Raw genomic sequence first — 21,461 nt, forward strand, 5'->3', positions numbered from 1 at the left:
CAGATAATGTAGCGAAATTTAATTTATTATTCATTAGTTGCTTTTCATGGACCTTTTTGGTTTTAGAATCAAATCGTTGAATTGTTGTGGAAATGTCCTTTGAAGAGTTTATTAAGCAATATTCTACAGCTCTGAGTTTCCTTCTGAATACTTGAACACAGTGGGGAAATATGTACAAAATGTTTGCGTTTGTTTGAAAGACAGAAGTTGGTAATATTGCCATGTTCACTGTCCACACTGGCTTCTTTATAATTTTTGTTGTCTCTGTTTAATGGCTCAACTGAATAATGTGCGCTCAGAATTCTGGAGGTGCCCATGTTGACCTTAAACACTGGGAAGAGTTGTGTCTCAATCTGTAGCTGACCTTAAGCAAAAAAATTCTTACATTTCGTTAATTCTCCCTTTTTGTGAACCAAAATTTTAAAATATAGAAATAAATGTTTTTATTGTTATTATTTATCTGTTATATTTATAAATGTCCATTTTTACTATATTTATTGATCAGGATAGATATGCAGTACTTCAATGAGCCACTAGATGAAGTCCCGGAAGCGGTCACTTACTGGTCAGATGTTACAAATAAAGTAACCTTTTTATTATTTAAATTAGAAACTGTCCATTTCCAATTAAATTTCTATTCAAGTTTCTAACATTCATTATTCAGACGTGAATTATTTTTGCCCAAACGTGCTGCTTACTGAAAAAGCTGTGGTGATCACATGGTTCCTGTTACTTTTCTCAGCGCATTTGAGACTTAACCAATCACCGTTTAATTTCCGTATTCGCCTGATCTCTGATCTGCTGATGACCGGTGATCAGTACAGTGAGTGTATCAGTCATGGCTACTGAAGTGGGCCAAAACACACTCATAGAGGCTTTGAAAGAACTGATCGGATTTGGTAGAACATCTTTGGAAAATGTAGAAAAGTTAGTCGCCAAAGGTACCCTAAACAGCGTGAGATTTTACCTCTTATTGGTGCGCAAATGTATGTGTTGTGTATGTACAGTTCAAAATCCAACTGTATGAAAGATGTTTCTGTTTTGTATTTAACGTTACTGCGTTTGTTAAGGTGGTTCTTTGCAAGAAATTGTCGATGAGAAAATTCGTCCTTTATTTGGTCTGATGTCAGCTGGTGCCAAGTTCTTTAACAGGTGTGTATATCTGTCTTCAAACATTGCGATGGTGCATGTGTGAAGAATTGTGTTGTATTTCAAAATTATAAAAATCATGTTTTCTTACAGTCTGGGTGTTAAAAACCAAAAGGAAGCAGAACATTTATGGGAAAAGTTTTTTCAGTGAGTATGGATGGAAATATTCAATGGTCTAATATTTTGCATACTGAACAGTTAATTTAATATTTGGTAAGTAGCAATCTAATAAACAGTCACATATGTAAATAGTCAGTTGTTAATTATAAAAAAAAGCGAAATTAATAAAAAATCTAAAACATTTGCCTGTACTTGGTACTGAATAGCAAATATCATGTTAGTATATTAATGATAATAATGGTATTTGATTCCCAATTTAACAGAAACACTGATGTTCGAGATAATGTTGAAGGCTTGCTACAACTGGAAGTAAGCAATATATATATCGTGTCTTTCCTGGAAAAATCGGTACAGACTATCTTTCTCTTATGAATATAATAAAACTAAAGACTTTTTGGAGATATGAAGGATGCAGTACTACTCTATAGGTACTCAAGATTAACAGGAGATTGAGTGAAAACGAGCATTTCACCCCCCCCCCCCTTTAAGCCCCTCACAGGCATGAACATGGTATTTAAAAATAAATAAACAAAAATAGATTGCATAAAATGCTTTGCATTCCCACAAGAGACTCAGCAATTTTTTAATGGATTTAATATGAGTTGGGACTTGGGATGAAACTATTTCAGTGCTTCAGCGAGAGAAGGGAAAGTTTCTTGGGAGGAATGCAAAACAATTAAATAATATTTTTTCCTCTTATCACATATGTTTTCAATCACTGTGTCCCCTTAGGGGTCCACAGGGTGCTTGTTTTCAATTGATATATAGTCTTAATGATTTTATATTAGTAGGACATACATTATGTGTGTTTGAGTAGTTTAGTGTGCTGAATGGAGGGTTGTTTGATTGACAGGTGGAGTGGGATCGTTTTTTGAAAGGTCTGGATGTTCAGATACAGATGAGTGACACAGTTCTGTCCCAGTGTCCTGCAGCCCAGACGCTCCGCTCAGATACACAGTTTAAACACGTCCAGACTAAAGAGTGAGATCATTTCTGTCCATATTCAGTGCAAGCCACGATCCAGAACTGCTGACAGAGAGAATGTGTTGAAACAGAACGAAGGCCTGCAGATGCAAGAGTTTATCACTCTACGTTATGACTGTGATTACATCAGTGTCTTACTTATCACGTTAAACTGTATAAGATGTTTTAAAATGTTTAGTTGTTTGACTGGTTTTGGATAGTAGTTTAAAACCAGTTTCTAGCATGTCGTGCTTTGTGAGAGTGATTGTTATGTTACCTGGTTAAAATTTAACTTCTTGTAATTACAGTTCAAATTAAGTGTAATATCCTGTGGATTGTGGCTATTTAAGCTCAATTTCCAGCTCACAAATTGATATGGCATGTATGTTGTGGTTGTCCCGTGCTCCTGTAGGAATGTGTCTCTAAGTCAGTACTTGGGGAAGGGAGAGAAACTCCTCCTTGTGTTGCTCCGGCATTTCGGATGACAGCCATGACGAGACCACCTGACTGAGCTGAAGAACAGCAAGGTAAGAAAACCTGTTGACTTGGCAGGGTCAAATGCTGTGCTGCTTTTCTGTTGCAAATGTCCCAAAGTCAGCATCGCTGTGTTCTTTGAATCATCAACACTGTTTCTGTTTCTGGCTCTTTCTCGTACAGAAGCTTCTGGAAGCTCAGTCGTTGCGGGTGCTGGTGGTCTCGTACGGTTCTCTCGAAGGGGCCACATTCTGGCTTGATCAGACAGGCTTTGAATTTGACATGCTGTTGGATGCAGAGAGAGCGGTGAGGATTGTCCACTGTGCAGTAACATAATTAGCCCTTCTTTGCTTAATCCTAATGTTATGAAAGTAGTTTAAATCTCAATTCCGACTTTTTCTTTAAGAATTGTTTGATATAAACTTGCAATCGCATGCTTTTTTTTCTCAAAGCTGCGAGTTTCTCACAATTTTAACTTTTTCACATGCAATTGCAATTTCTAAAGTCAGGATTCTGAGATATAAACTTGCAATTTTAAGAAAATAGACCGTCTTTTTCTCAGAATTGGACTCGCAAAAATTGCAAATGGTGAAAAAATGTCAGAATTGCGAGAAAAGTTTAAAGAGTTTAAATCTAAATTCCGACTTTTACTTTTAGAATTGTATGATATAAACTTGCAATTGCATGTTTTTTCTCAAAGCTGCGAGTTTATCTCATAATTCTATTTTTCTCACATGCAATTGCAATTTGTAAAGTAAGAATTCTCAGATATAAACTTGCATTTTTTAGTAAATAGACAGTTTTTTTTCTCAGAATTGGACTCAAAAAAATTCCGAATTGCGAAGAAATTTCAGAATTGCGAGAAAAGTAATAAAAAAAAAAAAAGTTTATCAGCTGCGAGTTTACATCTCTCAATTCTGAGAAAAAAAAAGTCAAAATTGCAAGTTTAAATTATGCAATCCTGAGAAGCAAGTCAGAATTGTGAAATAAGAAGTCGCAATAATTCATTTTACTTTATTTTTAATAAATTGGCAGAAATGGTCCTCCATATATGGTCATTTAATGTTTATGGATAAAAAAAAATCTTCTTATTAATCATTTAAGACATTTTTCCTGAGTGCAAAATATAAATGTAATTATCTCGCTGGGTGCATCTTGTGTTGTTCATAATTGTCTTAACTGTTCACAATTGACCTTGACAGTAGTTTAATACTGATTTGTGCTGATTGCTCTGTTTATGACGGGTCACAGGTGTATCAAGTGTTCGGTCTGGGTTCATCTGTCAGCAAGGTGATGAAGTTTAAGTTAATGCTCCACTACTCTGAAATCCTGGTGATGAACCGACAGTTACCCGATGTGCCACCTGAGTTCCTCGAGGATCTCTTTCAGGTGACATGCAAACATTTATTCAAAATATCACACAAAGAAACAAAAGAATGGCATAAGGGCGGTAAAAAGTACAATGTCAGCCTGCATATAGGGCCGGTTACACAATGATAGTATCATAAATTCACTTCTTCAGCACAAATCACACAACAAAATTGTATTTTGCAGGCTTGCTCTAATTATGCAGTAGAAATGAGACATATTAATATATCTTTCCACAATAGGATATACTTTGTTGTCCGATTTTGGTGTTTACCTTCTCACCTGTGTCAGATAAATATTAAATTCAGTGTTTTAAAAAGCTGTTTTTAATTATTAAATCTAAACCTCCCAAAAAGTGTCCTACAACCTGCTACTGTATGATTTTACCATTAAAAAAAACATTGCAAGCTGAGAAATAACATAATTTGAACCCTTCAGCATGGCTAAGACAAGTAGCTAGGTAAATTAATCTGATATAGTTTTTTTTTACATTTTGTCTATTTATTATCTATTGCCAGAAAATGCATAAAACTGGCTAAAACTGCATTTATATAAAAACAAAAACAGTTTTATGATCTAAGATGCATTTAGAGAATGCATTTAATCCCAAATCTTGCTGAAATGATAAAACTTGTGTAAAATCAATAGAAAAAAGAAAACCCTCAGGATTTTCTGAATGGCGATTTGTTGAATGAGGAAAAAAATGGCTTTAAGGGATTCATGCTGTTTGTGGAATGTGCCAGATCCATAAAAAACAACTCCAAATCATTGCATAATACTCAATGATAGCATAAACATTTGTCTCCCTGTAGACTCTAGGACTCTTGAAAATGGATTAAAAGCCCTCTCCCTCTGTCTCTCTCAGATGGGTGGTGATTTTGTTCTGGACCAGGGGGCCAAAGTGATATTTTCCTACCGGTGTAAAAGCCCTGCGGACAGACCATCAGTTCCACAGATTCTGGCGGCCGTCTCTGCCCTCTCTTAGCATTCCTGGAGGACAAGGTCTTTGATGGTTTGTGTGTCTAGTATGTTAAACTGCTTGACTTGCTTCCTTGCCATCTCGACGAGAAGTTCCAGTTCCTGATAAGTAATACTCGTTCACGTTTGTGCCAGACTTCCATTTAGAATGGGGTACAAATTTTGGGCTGAATGGGTGATTTTACTCATCTGTAAAATATAAAAATGGGCAGCTACTGTATCACTATGAGACTCATACTAAAGGGAACACGAAACAAATATAATTTCAGAGTATTTAGGACATTAATTACTCTATAGTATTAATTACTCTATAGTAAATAGTATGTTTAAAGACTGACTTCAGGCCTTTAATGTGTTGCTGTAGGTCGGCTCCACAGATAGACAGCTCCCCCAGAGGTCGTATGGATGAAGATTTGACTCAAACTCATTCGTGAAGAGTCATTTCTGATGGACATTTACACCCTCTGGTCATCGCAGCTTCTCATCTGTTGAGTTACAGACCTGCCTGACCTCTATATCACACATCACTGTCTTGATTAGATGGAATGAGATTAGTAAATTAACTTCTTTACATACATTTTATAATCATTTAAGATCATCATATATATATATTTATATATATATATTTATTTGATTATTGAAATCAACATTGAATAAAGAGCTGGATGTTGGCCAGAATGAGACTGGGCTTTTCTCCATTTTTTAGCACAGCTCAAGAGTCTCATTTCACTTTAAACCTGCTTCAGTTGTGGCCAAGTGAAACAAACACAGCTTTGAAAACAAATACAGGGTTGAAACAATAAGCCATGATTCTAAAGAATTTTATAACAATAAAGAACAAAAAGAAAACCCATTTCTGTCACAGTTTTGAACACACGTCTAAAGCGCCCTTGGAATAATACAAACATTAAACATCAAAAAGATTAAATTTATTAAATTTCAGTATGTTTTCATTTGTCCATGATCTTCAAACCTTTGTTATCACAAATGTTTCCAGCACTGACTTTAGATCCCATGAATATTGGAGTTTTGTGGCATTTATTAGCCATCTAGATTATAGGATGTTGTATTTTTTGTAAAGTTTGTTCACTTTCAGCAGATATATGTTTTTTAAAATATACAGTATTTCTCTTACACCCTACAATATACGATCCAGAGGAGAATCCTATCGCCCTTCCTCAAAGTCTGTTCAAATGTGCTATCTGGAGCTAGTAGGCTAACTACTTCATTTGCTATATAACATGATTCATGAATGCAATATGTAATTCAAAAGGCATTAACATTTTCATGAATACAGGGTCAAATTATTTATAGCTATAATAAAATGAGTCTCAACCAGTGAAATTGCTGTGGGATTTAAAGGGACAGGGAGTTAAAAGATTAGTTCAGAATAAATATTTCCTGATAATTTACTCACCCCATGTCAAACAAGATGTTCATGTCATGTTGGAAAATGTCACGCTTGATGTAGGTGGAAAGATCCAGTTTTTATAAAGTGAATGCCCAAAGACTAAATCAAACACCTTTTACAAAAAAAGTTAAAGCAACGATGTTGGACTATTTCAGTCGGAGAGGAAAATTTTGATGGAGTTGAGTACTACTTCGGTACTGCCTACGTCACATTGTTTGTTCGTTTCGCTAGATAAGAGCCTTATTTTTACAGTGTCATATCCCCTGGGGCATTTAACATTCAACTTAGACTGCAGTCACACTTTTTATATTAAAGAACAAAGAATTGATTTACAGGTGCATTTTAACCTTTTATAGAGGCAAGTGTTTCCTATCCTTATTAATTGTATGTCATGTTTTATGTCGTATTCTTAACATTCCATTTTAGTGTATTATTAATATAATAACTAAAGTAATAAATGATGGCAAATCAAAGTGATACTTGTAGATTTAAAAATAAAACCACCAATAGGTGGCGGCAAGTCGCTGTCTTAATGAGCCAGGCGTCGCGTCATTCAATCATTCATTCAGTAACGAAGCAAAATGCTGTAGCTATGAATGGGTTATTAATCACTGACTCTCCAAATCTTACTAAGCCACAGATTTGTTCACAAATGAAATACCGCTGTATGTTGCTTGGAGACGCGGATGATACGGATTTCGTTGGAACTATTATTCCGCTGCAAAATAGAACAAACATGACAATATTCAGTTTAAAATGTAGGCTACATTTGAAATGTAAAATATTCACTTAATATTACCTCTTTTTTTGTTGTTGAACAGTTTAAAAAAATGAATTGCACATTTGCCATCGTTTGGATATTCATGAAATTTGCATTCTTAGTCGTATCTTAAACATGAAACAATAACACGCACCGAGTGTGTCTGTATCGAAGAGAGTTTAAATCGATCTCAGTCCATGTCAATATTTGCTATTCGTGCTATTTAGTGAAGGTCTACAATAAAGATGCATTGAACAGCAGCTCGATTTGCTAAAGCAACGTATTCAGCGCCCATCCAATTGCATGCACGCTGCTTGTGTTGTGTTCAGTTTTGACTACAGAAGATGAGGTAAGCTAATTGGATGTCTGTATTTGACCGTTTACGGCACTCCCATTTTCCTGTTTTTACATCAGAAGCAGCATTTTGCTTGACAGAAATACGTGTTCGGTTTTAATGTTACTTCAAATTGGGTTAGAATTCAATGAAACCTCAACATTTTGTTTGCGTACCCCCCTCTGTCACCCCAGTTTGAGAACCACTGATGTAGAGCCCTTCGAAGCTGCACTGAAACTACTGTTTGGACCTTCAACCCGTTGGTCCCCGATGAAGTGCACTATATGGAGAAAAATCCTTGCATGTTTTCCTCAAAAACCTAAATTTATTTTCAACTGAAGAAAGATCTTGGATGACATGGGGGTGAGTAAATTATCCCTATTTTTTATTCTGGAAGCAAAATAATCGTTTATAGAGTCCTGCTCCAACTTCCTGTTTCAATAGGAACAATGTTATCAGGAAAGAAAATTGCATTTATAAAACCATTTCATAGGACCATTAAATTTACTGGCCCTAATTTTACCTGTGCAACAACTGTTTATAAAACAGTTAATAGCTGCTCTTGATATATATATATAAAAAAAAAGCCATTGAGGAGAGTATCAAGCATCAAACTCGCACAGATAATACATGCGTCTTTCACAGTAGGTGTCCCACCAGTCTCCGTCATCTGAAGACATGGCTACACAGTTCTCTCGCTTCCCACCGTCTGGCTGGCTTGACAGGAAGTGCTTCCTCCACTGGAAGTAAGTGACACGAGTTGTGTCCTCAAACAGGTAGAGGCCCTCAGAGCGCTCGTCATTGATCCCAAGCCACACCGGCCAGTTTCCGTGGAATACTGATTTCACATATTCAGCCAAAGCTTCCTGCTCCTTGCGATCTCGTGGCATAGCCATGCGTCCTCCCCGCTCCTGACACTTCTGGGATGCATCTGTGTAGGTCTCATACACACGGTATGCCAGGAAGCATTTGTAACCCATTTTACGGCCTTTCTGGCAGCCTGGAACCACAACAATCATTTTCATCATATTTGAATCAAATACAGAACCGTGTCAAGGAGTGTATTTTGCTGTCATCTTAAAACGATTTGCCCAAGTAACACATATTCCTGGACAAACTAGATTCAGTAGATAACCCACTAACCCTCTAGTCGTCCGATCTCTTTGCGATTGTGCTTGCAGTAGGACGAGACTTCTTGAATGGCATCCTCAGTGTCGCCTAATCTATTCTCAAGTCGGGACATTCTTTCCAACAGCTGTGTAACTTTAATGTCCAATGTGTAATGTCCCACATTGAGCCTGTGGATAGCCTGATCCATCGCTGCCAGTCTAGACACTGCAAGAATGTATAAATAGACAAATGTGAATCAAGTCTTTCATTAGTCAGCTATGCTGCTGCATACCAGTGAAAGAATAGAATATGAAGAGACTGAGTTGTGGAGGGGGAAGGGGTCGACTAGGTAGCTAATGATATAGACTGTCTGGATTCTAGAGAAGCGATTATTTTTTTTTTTATAGATAGAATCTTACTGAAGTTCTATTTTTTAATTTGCACACCTAGACTATTAAATATTACCTTACAAACAACACCTGCAATTGTGCAAGCTGTTTTTGTAATTAGAACGTGTGAAGTGAGTGTTTAACGCACTGATGTAGTTGTAAGTGCTCTCCATTTCAGAGACTGCAGTGGTGGGTTCAGGTTCTATGATGTCAGGAGTGTCCCCTCGTCCTCTGACCATCTCCTCATTGAACACTCTCACCTGTAGAATTAAACGACAGCAAAACCACCATCAAAAAAACTGATTTAAGGCTGGAATACACTACACAACTCCCACCCATATTTTTGCCCAATTTACACTCTGAAAGACTCCACAGTAGTTGCCAAAATTCAGAGGCAAGCTGCAATTTTGGCCAGCCACAGATTTTAATTTTTTATTTTTTTTAGCTCAGACTATGAATCCATTCAGCGGCAGGATATAAAAATTGATTTAATTCTTTGAGCCAACTGTAGGACAAATGATGTTCAGAGCAGTCTGTGACCCTTTGATGCTCTGGAACCCACAGAGCCAATTATGTGATGCCTAGTGGTTTGAAATCTGGTCAGATTTTAAAAGTCAAATAGTTTATTCCAGCCTTTGCCTGATACAGAATACACATGCACAGTCACACTGGAAGTCCTGGCCGGGCACTTCCAAGTAATGTGTTTGCTAATCAAGGATGTCTTGTAGCAACCAGAAGAGTATGCCATTGAATTTTCCTCCCACTTAATAAATGCTGACACATTTTGAACTTCATCAAAACGGTACAGTAACCCCAAGTAGAAAACCATAGTAATTCAGTATCACGGTACAGTGATCGCATTTAACATAGATATAAATAGAAACAAATCTAAAATCTTAACCTGAGACAGATCGGCTGTTGTGATGGCCGGTCCTGTGGTGTTCTCGCCGGAGTTACAGGAAGACAAAGCCCCGAAGCCCACTACAGCCGCCAGAATCACTGTTAGACTCATCTCCACTTCAGATCACTTCACTTCATAAATCCCTCCCTTCTGTTTTACTGCATATATGTTCACAACTCTGGATGTTCACTCAACAGCAGCCTTCTCTCCTCCGTTCACATCGCTTTCCACTCTGTCTCGCTCTATCCTTCACCTCTATACAGCTCTGTTTTGTTTTAGCCTCCTCCCTCTCTGCAGCTGTCGGATACTTTTCCTCCTCCTTTCACCTTATCTAAAAGATTCCTGGTTTCTTTCTCTCTCTCTTTCTGTTTGCTTTCTTTCAGCTGCTTGTTCCTCAGAGTTTTATACCCAAACAGGATTTTTCTTTTCTTTTTTCATTCCTCCCACTTCCATTCTTTGTGCTAACATGGCGTTTTGTGTTTTACTGACACAGCTCTTTCTCCCTCTTCCATAAACATTTAAATAGAGCTTCATGTTCTTGTCCAAGACTTGTTTTTACGCTTTTGTCCCTTGGGAACATGCCGTTCTGTAGAAGTCAATAGTGGCCGAATGACAGGAAAATGATGAACGTCTCATTACCAGCTGAGTCCTGTCTCCTCACATGGAAGGAATTTGGACCTCTCGTCCTCTAAACAGGACACTTTCTTGCTCACTTCCTCTGGAGAAGACTTTGGAAGAGAGTCAGATGTAAGAATGGAGTTTTTCCCAAAAGAATCCAGTTCATTACATAACTAAGCAAATCTCTCCCAGATGACTGTGTCTAGACATAATACAGTACAAGAAACAGATAAACAGCTTGGATGTCTAACTCCAAAACCATGGATATCTACTGTTGTTAGACTGATCTAATCCAACTATACTATAGCAAAACAACATTTGAACGTTGAATGACCTCTTGGAAAACTACAGGACCACTTTCCAGTCAGAAATTAACGAGGCCTTTTTCAAAACATGTGGTGCAATAACCAATCCACCAAAATAAAAACTAGTGCCTGGGGAAATAAACTTTTTAAATAAAGCATATTTGAAAATGCCACATATGTGACCAATTACAGAAACGCACATCCAACTGTTATATTTTACTAAAATAAATAACACTCTGGGCAGTGAACTGACAAAAACAGAAAACTGTCACGAGATTTAGGAGTAGAGCTCCATCTTTCTGTTTTCAATTAGTGATACTCTGCCCCCCACCAGGCAAGAGAAGAATGAGACGAACTACAAGAGTTAGTGTACTTTTTTTATTGTACTTATTTTGTATTACAGATATATGAATGCATAAATACTGGCTCCAGGCCATGCATTCGCATCCAACAAAAACATCTCGCAACAAAGCTCCAAAAATGAATCCTATCTTGAACCCTAGGTAGCTAAGTACATAAATGCAAACGTCGATTTCACACGTCTGTTCTCACGGCAATTTGTACATATTTTACGAGGTGGCTAATTCATACAACCACACTCGTACAAATTCATACGATTTCTGCCAAATTGTATTTTACAAGTTGTACAATTCATGAATTTTTTTTATACGAATGACGTACACCAAACCCCGCCCCTAAACCTAACCGACACTGGGGTTTAGACAAATCGTATAAAATCGAGTGAGGTCGTACGAATTAGCCACCTCATAAAATACGTACGAATTGGTCGTGAGATAGAATTGGAAGAGCGAGTTATAGCTAGGTGTTAACAGCTAGCTACCTGAACAACACATTCAATTTCAGTGAACTCTATCGCCCCCTTGAGTTCTGGAGTTTGCTGTAGCCATAACACCCGTTTAATGTTGCATCCACATTTGCGTAATTGTGTGAAGTATGTTTTGGGACTAACAGCAAATGGAGATTTTGACTATTGCTTTTTAAGTTATTAAGTCATCTCTGGTGTATCGGGCTAAAGGAAAGAGACAAAGAAAGGAAGCATTCAGGAGAATGAGGAGAAAAGTCAATGATTCACTTCAAAGCATACTATAAAAGTAGCACGCATATAAAAAGTCTACAAAACAAGCAAGGAGCAAGTCATCTCGTCAAAACCATGCTAGCACTATGGTGTCTCGTTTAAGTCCTTATCAATAAATGTACAGTGAAGCATCTTAACACTAGTATTGAGGTCTTGATAAATATTGATATGATAAATTATGGCAGTGACGTTGATGTAGCATTCACACTAGTGGTTTTAGTGTGGATCTGAGTTCTGGCTTGTTTGATTAATACATCTTCCAAACTTCTGAAACCACACGCAAAGGAATTTTACTTGAGTCCGAAAGTGGGGTTTGGTTTAATGTGAACCACAGTATGTTTCGTGGTTAATGGATGTGAATGGAATCCAGAAGTGGGCTTGTACTGATTTAGTGTACTGTGCTAGTTTGGTAGTCACACCAAACAAAAATATAAAACACTGTTCTGCTACTTTAAGATTTCAAACTTCGTTTCCTGGATACACAGGATAGAATTTGGTAGACTTTTGGTAGAATTTTTGCAAACCTACCACAGTTTATGATAACAGTAACGGTGTGAAAGCAGACCAACAGGTCCAGGAGAGCAGAGACAATGGCTTCTGACTCCAGCAAATGTACCAAGTGTGAAAACAACCAAAGAAACAAAGATCGACATATGCTCTGTTTGAAATCCTATCTAGTGTATCATAGCTCATGCATTCAGTAACTTCTAACCAGTGAGATGGAGTCCGACAGATGAAGATTTTACTCCAATCAGTCATATGGATGCACTATAAAGAAACTACTGAAGCATTTGGATAGTGTTTGGTAGTTTTGGGCTTGTGGTGCTTGTAGTTCCTGTGATCTGGAAGGGGTTCTTCAGGATATGCAAGCGTTACCAGTTGTCCAAGAAGTCAAATCCAGTCTTTAGGATACTGCTGCTTGTGTTAAACTGAAAAAAAGGAGACATATCAATTTAGTGTTGTTTGTGGTTAAAATGTTAGTAGAAAAAAAAAATCAAGAGGAAATGTGGATCAATGACTTAGAAGTAAAAATAAGAGTAAATGCATTAATTAAAATATATTTAATTTTATGTGTGTGTGTGTGTGTGTGTGTGTTTAATGTTAATAAAGCATATTGAGAAACATACTTTTGTATTTATGTTGGTTTGGTTCTGAAAAACTGTTTTTAATGTTTTTAAACCGATATAACTAACAACTTCACTGAAAACCTCACATTTTTCTAAGAAATAATAATAAATGATTCTGCCAAACAACTTGTTTTTATTTTTGAAGAACACAATCAATTTAATAATTTACTGATGCATTCTAGTTTCTCCTCCTGATAAACTTAAAAATATAGGTTCCAGAAGATGATTTTGACAAACATAACAAAAAAGAACCAATCTGGGTTCCGCAAAGAACCCTTCAGTCAACAATGATTCTTAAAAGAATAATAAAAAAAAAAATTCTGTATAAAGAACCTTTATGTTCTTCATATAACTCATATAACTTCTTCATATGCTCATTCTAGAAGAGTTGTAGTCAAGTCATTGTACTCATGAATTTCGTTTTAATACACTGCATTAATTAACGGAAAGAAAAATATGACGAGCATCAAGGCATTCACCCAATGCACAACTGTCTGTCTTCATCGAACGACATGAAATGAAGGTGAAAGTCCATCTAACCTGTGAGAAGGTCGGACTGGAGGTGGGTGAGCTTTCTGCCTTCTCGGCATCTTTGACAGTGCTGTTGGACCGAGAGGAAGACCTGGTGACCAGACCAGGACTGAACACATCATCCATAGTGCTCACAGACGGGAGCGTGCTCTGAGCCCGTTCCCAGCCTTCCGAGGAGGAGGACACGGGAGCGGGAGGTGTTGGGGTCACACTGATGGGAACGGGGGGAGGAGGGGCGTGAGGTTTGGTGATTCTCTGCTGAACCGGCCGTGACGGAGGCACATCCTCAGACTCTGACTTCAGGTACGACGGCAAAGGCTTCTCTCCTTTCTCCAGAGACTTGATCTGGCTGGGCGTCAGAGACTGAAACTCGGCCTTCTCGCCCTCCAGCCGCGAGCGCTCGGCGCTGATCTTCCAGAAGGACGACTCGTCAGTGCTGGGCAGCTTGGTGCTCTGACCGGGCTTGGGTTTAGATTCGGTCACGGAGGAGGGAACGGAAGGTTCTGGAGCGCCGGAGATGAGGCTGAAATCCATCTGACTCTGTTGGGAAGGGATCACATTTGTTTACTCTTTTACTAGCAAAACAAATATGTATTTTTAGCAGAGGTGGCCCAGTTACCTTGGTCTCCCAGGAGAAGGGAGCCGAGTGCTCATCTTGCCATGTTAAGTCCTTGAAAGAAAAGAGACGGAGATGTAAACAAGCCATAAGATGTGACAATACTCCTTTAATCTGCCTTTTCTATTTCATTGAATAGGAAATCTCACAAAATATATAATACATAATATAAAGACAGTGCACGGATTTGTTTAATAAGTGGTTCATAGATACATCTTTCATAAATATTAACAATATATAGACTTCTAAGAGATTTGTTTGGCAAAGTTTTTTTTATCATCACTTTACAAATTTTATTTCTAAATTTAAACCAGAATTTTTAGAAGAGGCACAGATTTAATTTAAATATTTTATACATATTTAGTAAACGGCCTAATAAATAAAATAAAATCACATTTATTTTGTTGACACATTGGTTTGGTAGCCTAGATATTCAAAAATTATTTAAATAAAGTTTAAATATTAGATATAAGTGACAAATTCGTTCAGAAACTGTTTAATGTACAGATATCTGACAATAGCTGTTTACTAAAATGTTAACGTATTAAATTATAAATAGTTAAAGTAATAAGTAAGTGGTTTAGCAAATAAAACAGACGTTTAACAAGTGAAAAGATGCAACTTAAATTTCACTATTGTTGAAGTTAAAACATTAATATATATTTCGCTTTTTTAGCAGCTGGTTGAAAGACATTAGTAAACCATTTTATTTAGACCTACTTGTCACATTAACAGATATTATGTAAAAGTAGCAAATCAATTAAATCTATGAATCAACACAGAAGGTTCGTTATTTGTTCACGTCATAACGGAATTGTTTTGTAAAGACAAGCTCTGTATTACTAAAGATAATCAAAACAACGAGTCTTCAATGAAACAATAGCAGCTCTAACTTAACACCTGGCGACCCAAACATCAGCACCTCGTCTCCGAAGTGCACGGTCTTCTGTCCGGTGAGGAGCAGTAGTTTCGGGAAGCAGACCAGCTCTTCTCGCTCCACTCGGTGCATCGCGTACCGAGCCCGGATCCGCGGATCCAGCAGACCGTCGTCTATCGCCGTGTCCTGGTCCACCGGACTCATCTGATCCCAAGCCGAGCCGTGCCTCTCCTTTATCTTCTCCCGTTCCTCCATAATCTTACGGGCCATTGAATTGATGGAGGAGAAATACTCCATCTTTCTGGCCTCCGTGAGTAGCGGTTGATCCGCCATCTTTCTTCTTCTTCTTCTTGTATTTGGGCTAGACGCGTCTATGGCGTATTGCTGCCCTCCTCTGTTCTCCAATCGTTGGGGTTATTTATAGCTTATACTACTCTATATATTTTTGTATACTCCAATGCTTCGCAGATATTCCGTCAGTTTTTTCACTTTGTTCCAGCTGTCCAAATTTAATAAAGAACATACACTAAAAACAGTTTCTCCAATTTCTCCCAGTTCCCTGATCAATTTCCTCCTTTGATGAGAGTACCTCCTGCATTGTACCAATGCATGCATCACTGTTTCCTTATCTCCACATTCACAATGTCCATCAGGATGTTTTCCAATCAGAGCCAGCCCACAATGCCCAAGTCTCATACTGGTTATACTGGATCTCTTCTCTGACATCTGTATTTACATCTTTCTTTCTCTACCATTCTTTGAACTACATAATAAGCTCTTCCATTCCTTTCACACTCCCATGACCTTTGCCACATTTCTTTTACTGACCTATTTATTATTTCTGTGTAATCTGATGAACCATACTGCAAATTAAATTGTACCCTTTCCTCCTGCTTTCTTTGCCATCTCATCTGCCTCCTCATTACCCTCCATGTGCGCTGGAACCCACAAAAACCCCACCTAGATGGCCTCCCCACATTTGACACTGCCTGGTTTTTATCTCCTCCACCACAACCTCTGACATCTTTCTTTCTTTTATTTGTTTTCTAAAAATATAAATCCACATTGGGATTTGGAATCAACCACAGAGGTAAATCTGACCGACATATTGGCGGACATACATTCAATTCCATAATACCAATATCACCTGCCATGGATTTGATTGTCTCTATAAAGTTTGTTTTAATCGATCTTGCTGCTCCCATAAACTCCTAATGCTGACTCAACCGTTTTTTTTGTTGGTAATTTTCCAATCTGTCCTTTTAATTTCAATAAATACCTAAGACCAAGTTTACATCTTCTTATTTTCAATGGCATCTCCCCTGTTTCTATAGCGCAGATATTGGAACACCCCACTACACACTCTAAGAGCTTTAGCTTGGACTACATCAAGCTGTTTAATTACTGAAGGAGCTGCCCCATATACCATACATCCATAATCAATGCTTGATCTTATCATTGCCCTATATATCATCATCATAGTTTCACTGGCCCCCCAATCAGACCCAGCCACACACCTTAGGACATTAATTATTTTCCCACATTTAATCGAAACCATCTCAATATGCTTTTTCTATGTTATTCTTTCATCTAGCCATATCCCTAAAAATTCGAAATTTTTAACTTGTTCAATATTTGTATTATATATATATATATATATATATATGTGTGTGTGTGTGTGTGTGTGTGTGTGTGTGTGTAACTGCTATAATGACATTTTCCTCTTGTATCCAAATACCATGTATTTAGTTTTTTCTGTTGATAGTTTAAAGCCCCAATCATTGGCCCACTCAACTACCTTCTTCAAAGCAGAAAGAACTGGGCTTCTAACACTACCTTGAGGAATTCCATTCTCTATCTCAAGTTCCTCTGATAATTCACTTCCCACCCTTACTTGAATAGTCCTATTACTTAAAAAAATTATAATCCAGTTAAACATTCTTCCTCTAATTCCTGCATCATAGAGAGCAATGAGCAACCCTTCCCTCCAAAGCATATCATACGCTTTTTCAGTGTCCAAAAACACTGCATCAGTGGCTTCCTTGTTTGGCGATGGCTTTTTTTATTTCAATATCTATGTCTAAAACAGCATCCCTTGTTGACCGCCCCTGCCTGAATCCACTCTGATGCTCCACAAAATATCCGCTTTTCTCCAGTTTATCCACAAGTTTATCTGTTACCATGCGCTCCATAATCTTACATAAAACAGATGTTAAGGCAATTGGTCTATAGGAACTATTATCTGGTTTCTTCCCTGGTTTCACAATTGGAATAATTACTGCATGTTTCCACTCTTTAGGAAGACTTCCACTCTCTGAAGAGGGCATGCAGCACTCTGACGTTTTTACACATTGTAGAATTAAAACACTTTATACTCAAATGTCAAAAAAAGTTACTCAAATCAATGAACAGCACCAAAAAAGCCCCATTCTTACAGATCATTAACTAAAAAAAGTTGGTTTAGTTACTCTTTAATATCTTGTGGCGATGAAATACTATCAGGTTCCCATGAGTTATTATGTCGTGGCTATGACAAAACTAAGGTGAACCGACCATGTCTTCTCCCAGGCACCGTAATATATGACTGATAAACTCACTCCCTGATATTTTGTGATGTCATAATCTATTAAAACATTTATTTCGTATTATTATACACAATACCTTAAGAAAATTAGCCATGGTATTACTATAGTAAATGTATAGTAGGCTAGCCAGGTTTTTATGTTTTTTATTTTGGGAGTTTTTAAGACCAATTATAGCATATAACCATAGTTTTACTACAAATACCATGGTTGAACTGGTTAGTGTAGCAAAACGTTGTTTTAACTAGAGATGTTCCGATACCCTTTTTCTCTTCCCGATACCGATTCCGATACCTGGGCTCAGGGTATCGGCCGATACCGAGTACTGATCCGATACCTGGGTGTATATCTGTATATACAGCTGTATATACTACTAGCCCTGTGTAAATTGCTAGAATTCTTTTTATGGTGTGCTTCAGACAGATCCCTCAATAAAACATGAACAAATACATGGTGAACTACTGTATTTATTACAGTATTTTTATTATCTAACATGAATTTGACAGTATTATTTATTTTCATATGCAAAAAAGAACTTCAAATGCAGCCAAAAATCTAACACCGCAAACTAAAAAAGGTATTTAAGTTTTACAATATAACTGTATAAAAAAACTGCAACAAATAAGTCTAGGAATATAAAAAAAGATCTATTAATCAGATAATCTCTTTACAACAAAACAAGTAAAAAACAAGCAACCATCTAGGCATAATTATTATTATTATAGAGACGTATTATTATTACTGTAGGCTACAACAGTAGCTTTATATATTGTCAATTTACTCATGTAAACCAAACATTTATTTTAATGGGCTGCCATGAAGATCTTTGAGTGTCTGTGTTTATGATATGACAGTATTCTCAAATGAAACGGTAAATTCTCATGAAGTGACGGTTTATGCGTTCGTGTCCTCATGACACACAGCAGAGACTACAAAACAGCGAGCTCTCGCGCATCTGTGCCAGTCACCCACAGAGATGTAGATTTTGCGGGAGTAATATTTAAATAGTATTTTGCAGTTTAATATTCACAGACACTAGTATATATTCGGCTACTGTCTGGAGCCCTGCGCTTTGACTTACACGAAAGCGACTGAACGCAGCTGCCGGTACTGAATATACTCGAGAGTCTGTAACTACCGGTACTACAGAGACATACTGCTAACCACTGATCTATAATATAGAAGCGGCTTCACTGTCTTTTGGCAGTTTAGAATGTGATGAGTGATCCAGTCATATATAGATCAGGGCTGCTAACGCGTTTTCATTTCTTCTTCGCTGCTCTAAACAGGGGTTGCTTGTGGCAACACAGCACAACTTCCTGTGTTTTCAATGCATTTTGAGCAGCGAAGAAGAACCGTGCAGCAGTTAGGCAAAGCTTGCGGTCATAACCAGGCGGCAAGGAACTCGACCGGAAGTTGAAGTCGGGTGGGGGCTGCCATCTTTTAGCAGAACTTCACTTGCGTTAGCATTCCCATTGACTCCCATTCATTTTGGCGTCACTTTGACAGCGAATAATTTTACATCTGAGGCGTTTAAAGACTTCGTTTGTCCATTATTTATTTCTAAAGATACACAACAATGTATAAAGGGCTCCATTAACTTCTATGTTACATTATGGCCCCGTAGAAACAGTTTTTGTAAAAAATAGGCTAACGATTGCGTCATAACCACTCGGCTCTCCGTCGCATTACCGTACAGACAGGAGGAGAAGCTCGCAGGCAATTAACTTAATATGGCGTACTGGCGTTACATTTTAAAATACTATACAAAATAATTAATCAGAATACTTACTCCTGCTCACTCACGCCAAAGAACTCCCAGCTTAAGCTCGCTGTCTCTGCAAGATTAACGATGGCAGTTTGCACGCACAGCTACTAGAAGATCTACATCTGTCAGACAGGTTGCTGACGTCGTCAAGCTTAGTTTGAGTCTGCGCGTCAGAAACGGAAGTGCTAAAAAACGCTAAAAATGGGCTTCACTTGTCTCAGTTGAGTTCCAATGGGGTCGCTGTGTCCATTTATTTTACTGTCTATGGTCATAACTAGGTATTTTTTAAGAAAATGGTATCGGATCGGTATATGGGTTCATGTACTCGCCGATGCCGATGCCAGAATTTGTTGTGGTATCGGAGATATTTCCGATACTAGTATCGGAATCGGAACAACTCTAGTTTTAACCATGGTTTAACCAGTAACCAATAACTCCGCCCACACCGCGATGACGTCACACCGAACAAGTCTAAATAATTGTTTGCATTAATCTTAAAAACTATTGAATCCGATTTTTTTTTTTTTGTAACAAGTATAAATTGTGCCTTATCTCTTGCTGTATTATGATATATACATTATTATAATACAGTGTTGCATGCCCTTTAGTTCACTTAGCAGACGTGTTTAACCAAAGAAGCAATTCACATTTAAAAATGTTCGTCACAGTGAGAGAGACTGGTGTTGTTACTAAAGGCTTTGAAAAAGTAACACTTGTTTTCTACAGAGCCAGAAAACTAAACTAAAAATAGCGGATTCCTTGAGAGTGATGACGAATCCGGAAGTAAGCTATTTTACCCACAATGCAACGGGGTACATTTAACTTCGCTTAGGTTTTTATTAATTTATTTTATACATGGAAATTTACTATACAGTTTAAATAACATACTCATTTAACATTAGTGTAGGTTGTTCTGTTGTAATATATAACAGTACTGATGTCAGTCGTATTCTCATCGTCCTTGTGGAGTGTGTCTCTATCGGTCAAGTACGTACTGCAAACGTCTCAAAGCTAGTACACTCATGTTTCTCTTCAGATCGTATAAATCTTTCGCCTTTTACTAAAGATTTCCGTGGGGAGGAACACAATGAGTATAAACTAATTTTTTGATGCCCTGTTTAATCACGGGGCTTCCTAAATGAGTTTAACAATAGAAAGATATGCTTACAATATTCAATTAAATTAATATAAGGTTTGCTCACAATGCTTGCTTGGTCTTGTGATGTTAGTACGACCTTACTCTACTTATGAAATTTTGAAGAGATCAGTATTGGTTTTATATTCAGTGATACGATGGATCTCTCTTTAGGTCAGCTAAATCTGTGTCAGTCTTAAAGCCATCGCTTAGTGTAATCTCCATTATTTTTATTGACCCGAACTCTCATTTCAAAGTACAGAAAGCAAAGAGTGGAAGGGTTGCTTTATCATAGTGCACAGATTTTTCTAAGTAACCATCACACAGCAAACAGGTCAGTGTGAAATACTGAGTAGTGTGTGTCAGTCATGTTCTCACCGTCCTTGTGGAGTGTGTTTCTGTCGCTGAAGTACGTACTGCTGCTGTTTCAGAGTTAGTACACTCATGTTTCTCTTCAGATCGTATAAATCTTTCGCCTTTTACTAAAGATTTCCGTGGGGAGGAACACAATGAGTATAAACTAATTTTTTGTTGCCCTGTTTAATGACGGGGCGACTTAACACGGTTTAAAAACAGAATTATAATAGCGCTGTTATGGTCAGCTTATTTCGTAGAGGAAGAGTTTATGTTTTACGCATTACATCGATGTGAAGATAAGTGTAAATTAAAGGTTACTGAAGTCAATGATGCAAGATCAATAGTCCTGAGCTCAATTGTAGGCATCTTTTTTATCCCAAAACATTAGAGAAACCAGTTATACTGTGTTTTCAACTGTGTCTGCCAAGATAAGCTCATCACTTTGTTATTGTGTTTGTGTCAGACAAGACATTATGGTTTTCCGAGATAGTT

The 21,461-nt window shown here is 37.5% G+C and overlaps 3 protein-coding genes and 2 non-coding genes across 8 annotated transcripts; 3 read left to right on the forward strand and 2 right to left on the reverse strand.

Annotated features, from left to right (window-relative positions):
* Positions 1-734: 734 nt before the first annotated feature.
* Positions 735-6,512, forward strand: selenol (selenoprotein L). 4 transcript variants are annotated; one of them, XM_026291525.1, is made up of 10 exons: positions 756-941; positions 1,071-1,152; positions 1,243-1,296; positions 1,533-1,578; positions 2,123-2,250; positions 2,645-2,759; positions 2,890-3,012; positions 3,958-4,095; positions 4,940-5,076; positions 5,417-6,512. In XM_026291525.1, the coding sequence occupies exons 1-9, from the start codon at positions 839-841 to the stop codon at positions 5,057-5,059; spliced, it is 909 nt and encodes a 302-aa protein (XP_026147310.1). In that variant the 5' UTR covers positions 756-838; the 3' UTR covers positions 5,060-5,076; positions 5,417-6,512. The 4 variants fall into 4 exon arrangements, with proteins under 4 accessions (XP_026147311.1, XP_026147310.1, XP_026147308.1 ...); XM_026291524.1 differs by having other exon boundaries at positions 758-941; positions 4,940-5,086; XM_026291523.1 differs by having other exon boundaries at positions 757-941; positions 4,940-6,512.
* On the reverse strand, positions 5,960-11,130 carry LOC113121235 (C-type lectin domain family 11 member A-like). Its single transcript, XM_026291527.1, has 4 exons — positions 9,958-11,130; positions 9,205-9,316; positions 8,701-8,892; positions 5,960-8,557 (listed from the first exon to the last, which is right to left on the reverse strand). Exons 1-4 carry the CDS (start codon positions 10,066-10,068, stop codon positions 8,160-8,162), a joined length of 813 nt encoding a protein of 270 aa, XP_026147312.1. The 5' UTR covers positions 10,069-11,130; the 3' UTR covers positions 5,960-8,159.
* Positions 11,131-11,968: 838 nt separating this feature from the next.
* On the reverse strand, positions 11,969-15,541 carry LOC113121233 (uncharacterized protein C1orf198 homolog). The gene is made up of 4 exons (XM_026291522.1): positions 15,173-15,541; positions 14,254-14,304; positions 13,644-14,174; positions 11,969-12,905 (listed from the first exon to the last, which is right to left on the reverse strand). Exons 1-4 carry the CDS (start codon positions 15,458-15,460, stop codon positions 12,849-12,851), a joined length of 927 nt encoding a protein of 308 aa, XP_026147307.1. The 5' UTR covers positions 15,461-15,541; the 3' UTR covers positions 11,969-12,848.
* Positions 15,542-20,493: 4,952 nt separating this feature from the next.
* Positions 20,494-20,609, forward strand: LOC113037972 (U5 spliceosomal RNA). Its single transcript, XR_003274716.1, has one exon. It is a non-coding gene; the product is annotated as a U5 spliceosomal RNA (small nuclear RNA).
* Positions 20,610-21,050: 441 nt separating this feature from the next.
* On the forward strand, positions 21,051-21,166 carry LOC113037975 (U5 spliceosomal RNA). The gene has a single exon (XR_003274719.1). It is a non-coding gene; the product is annotated as a U5 spliceosomal RNA (small nuclear RNA).
* Positions 21,167-21,461: the final 295 nt, after the last annotated feature.

The sequence above is a fragment of the Carassius auratus genome, chromosome 20 (assembly GCF_003368295.1).
Source record: "Carassius auratus strain Wakin chromosome 20, ASM336829v1, whole genome shotgun sequence".
Classification (NCBI taxonomy): Eukaryota; Metazoa; Chordata; class Actinopteri; order Cypriniformes; family Cyprinidae; genus Carassius; species Carassius auratus.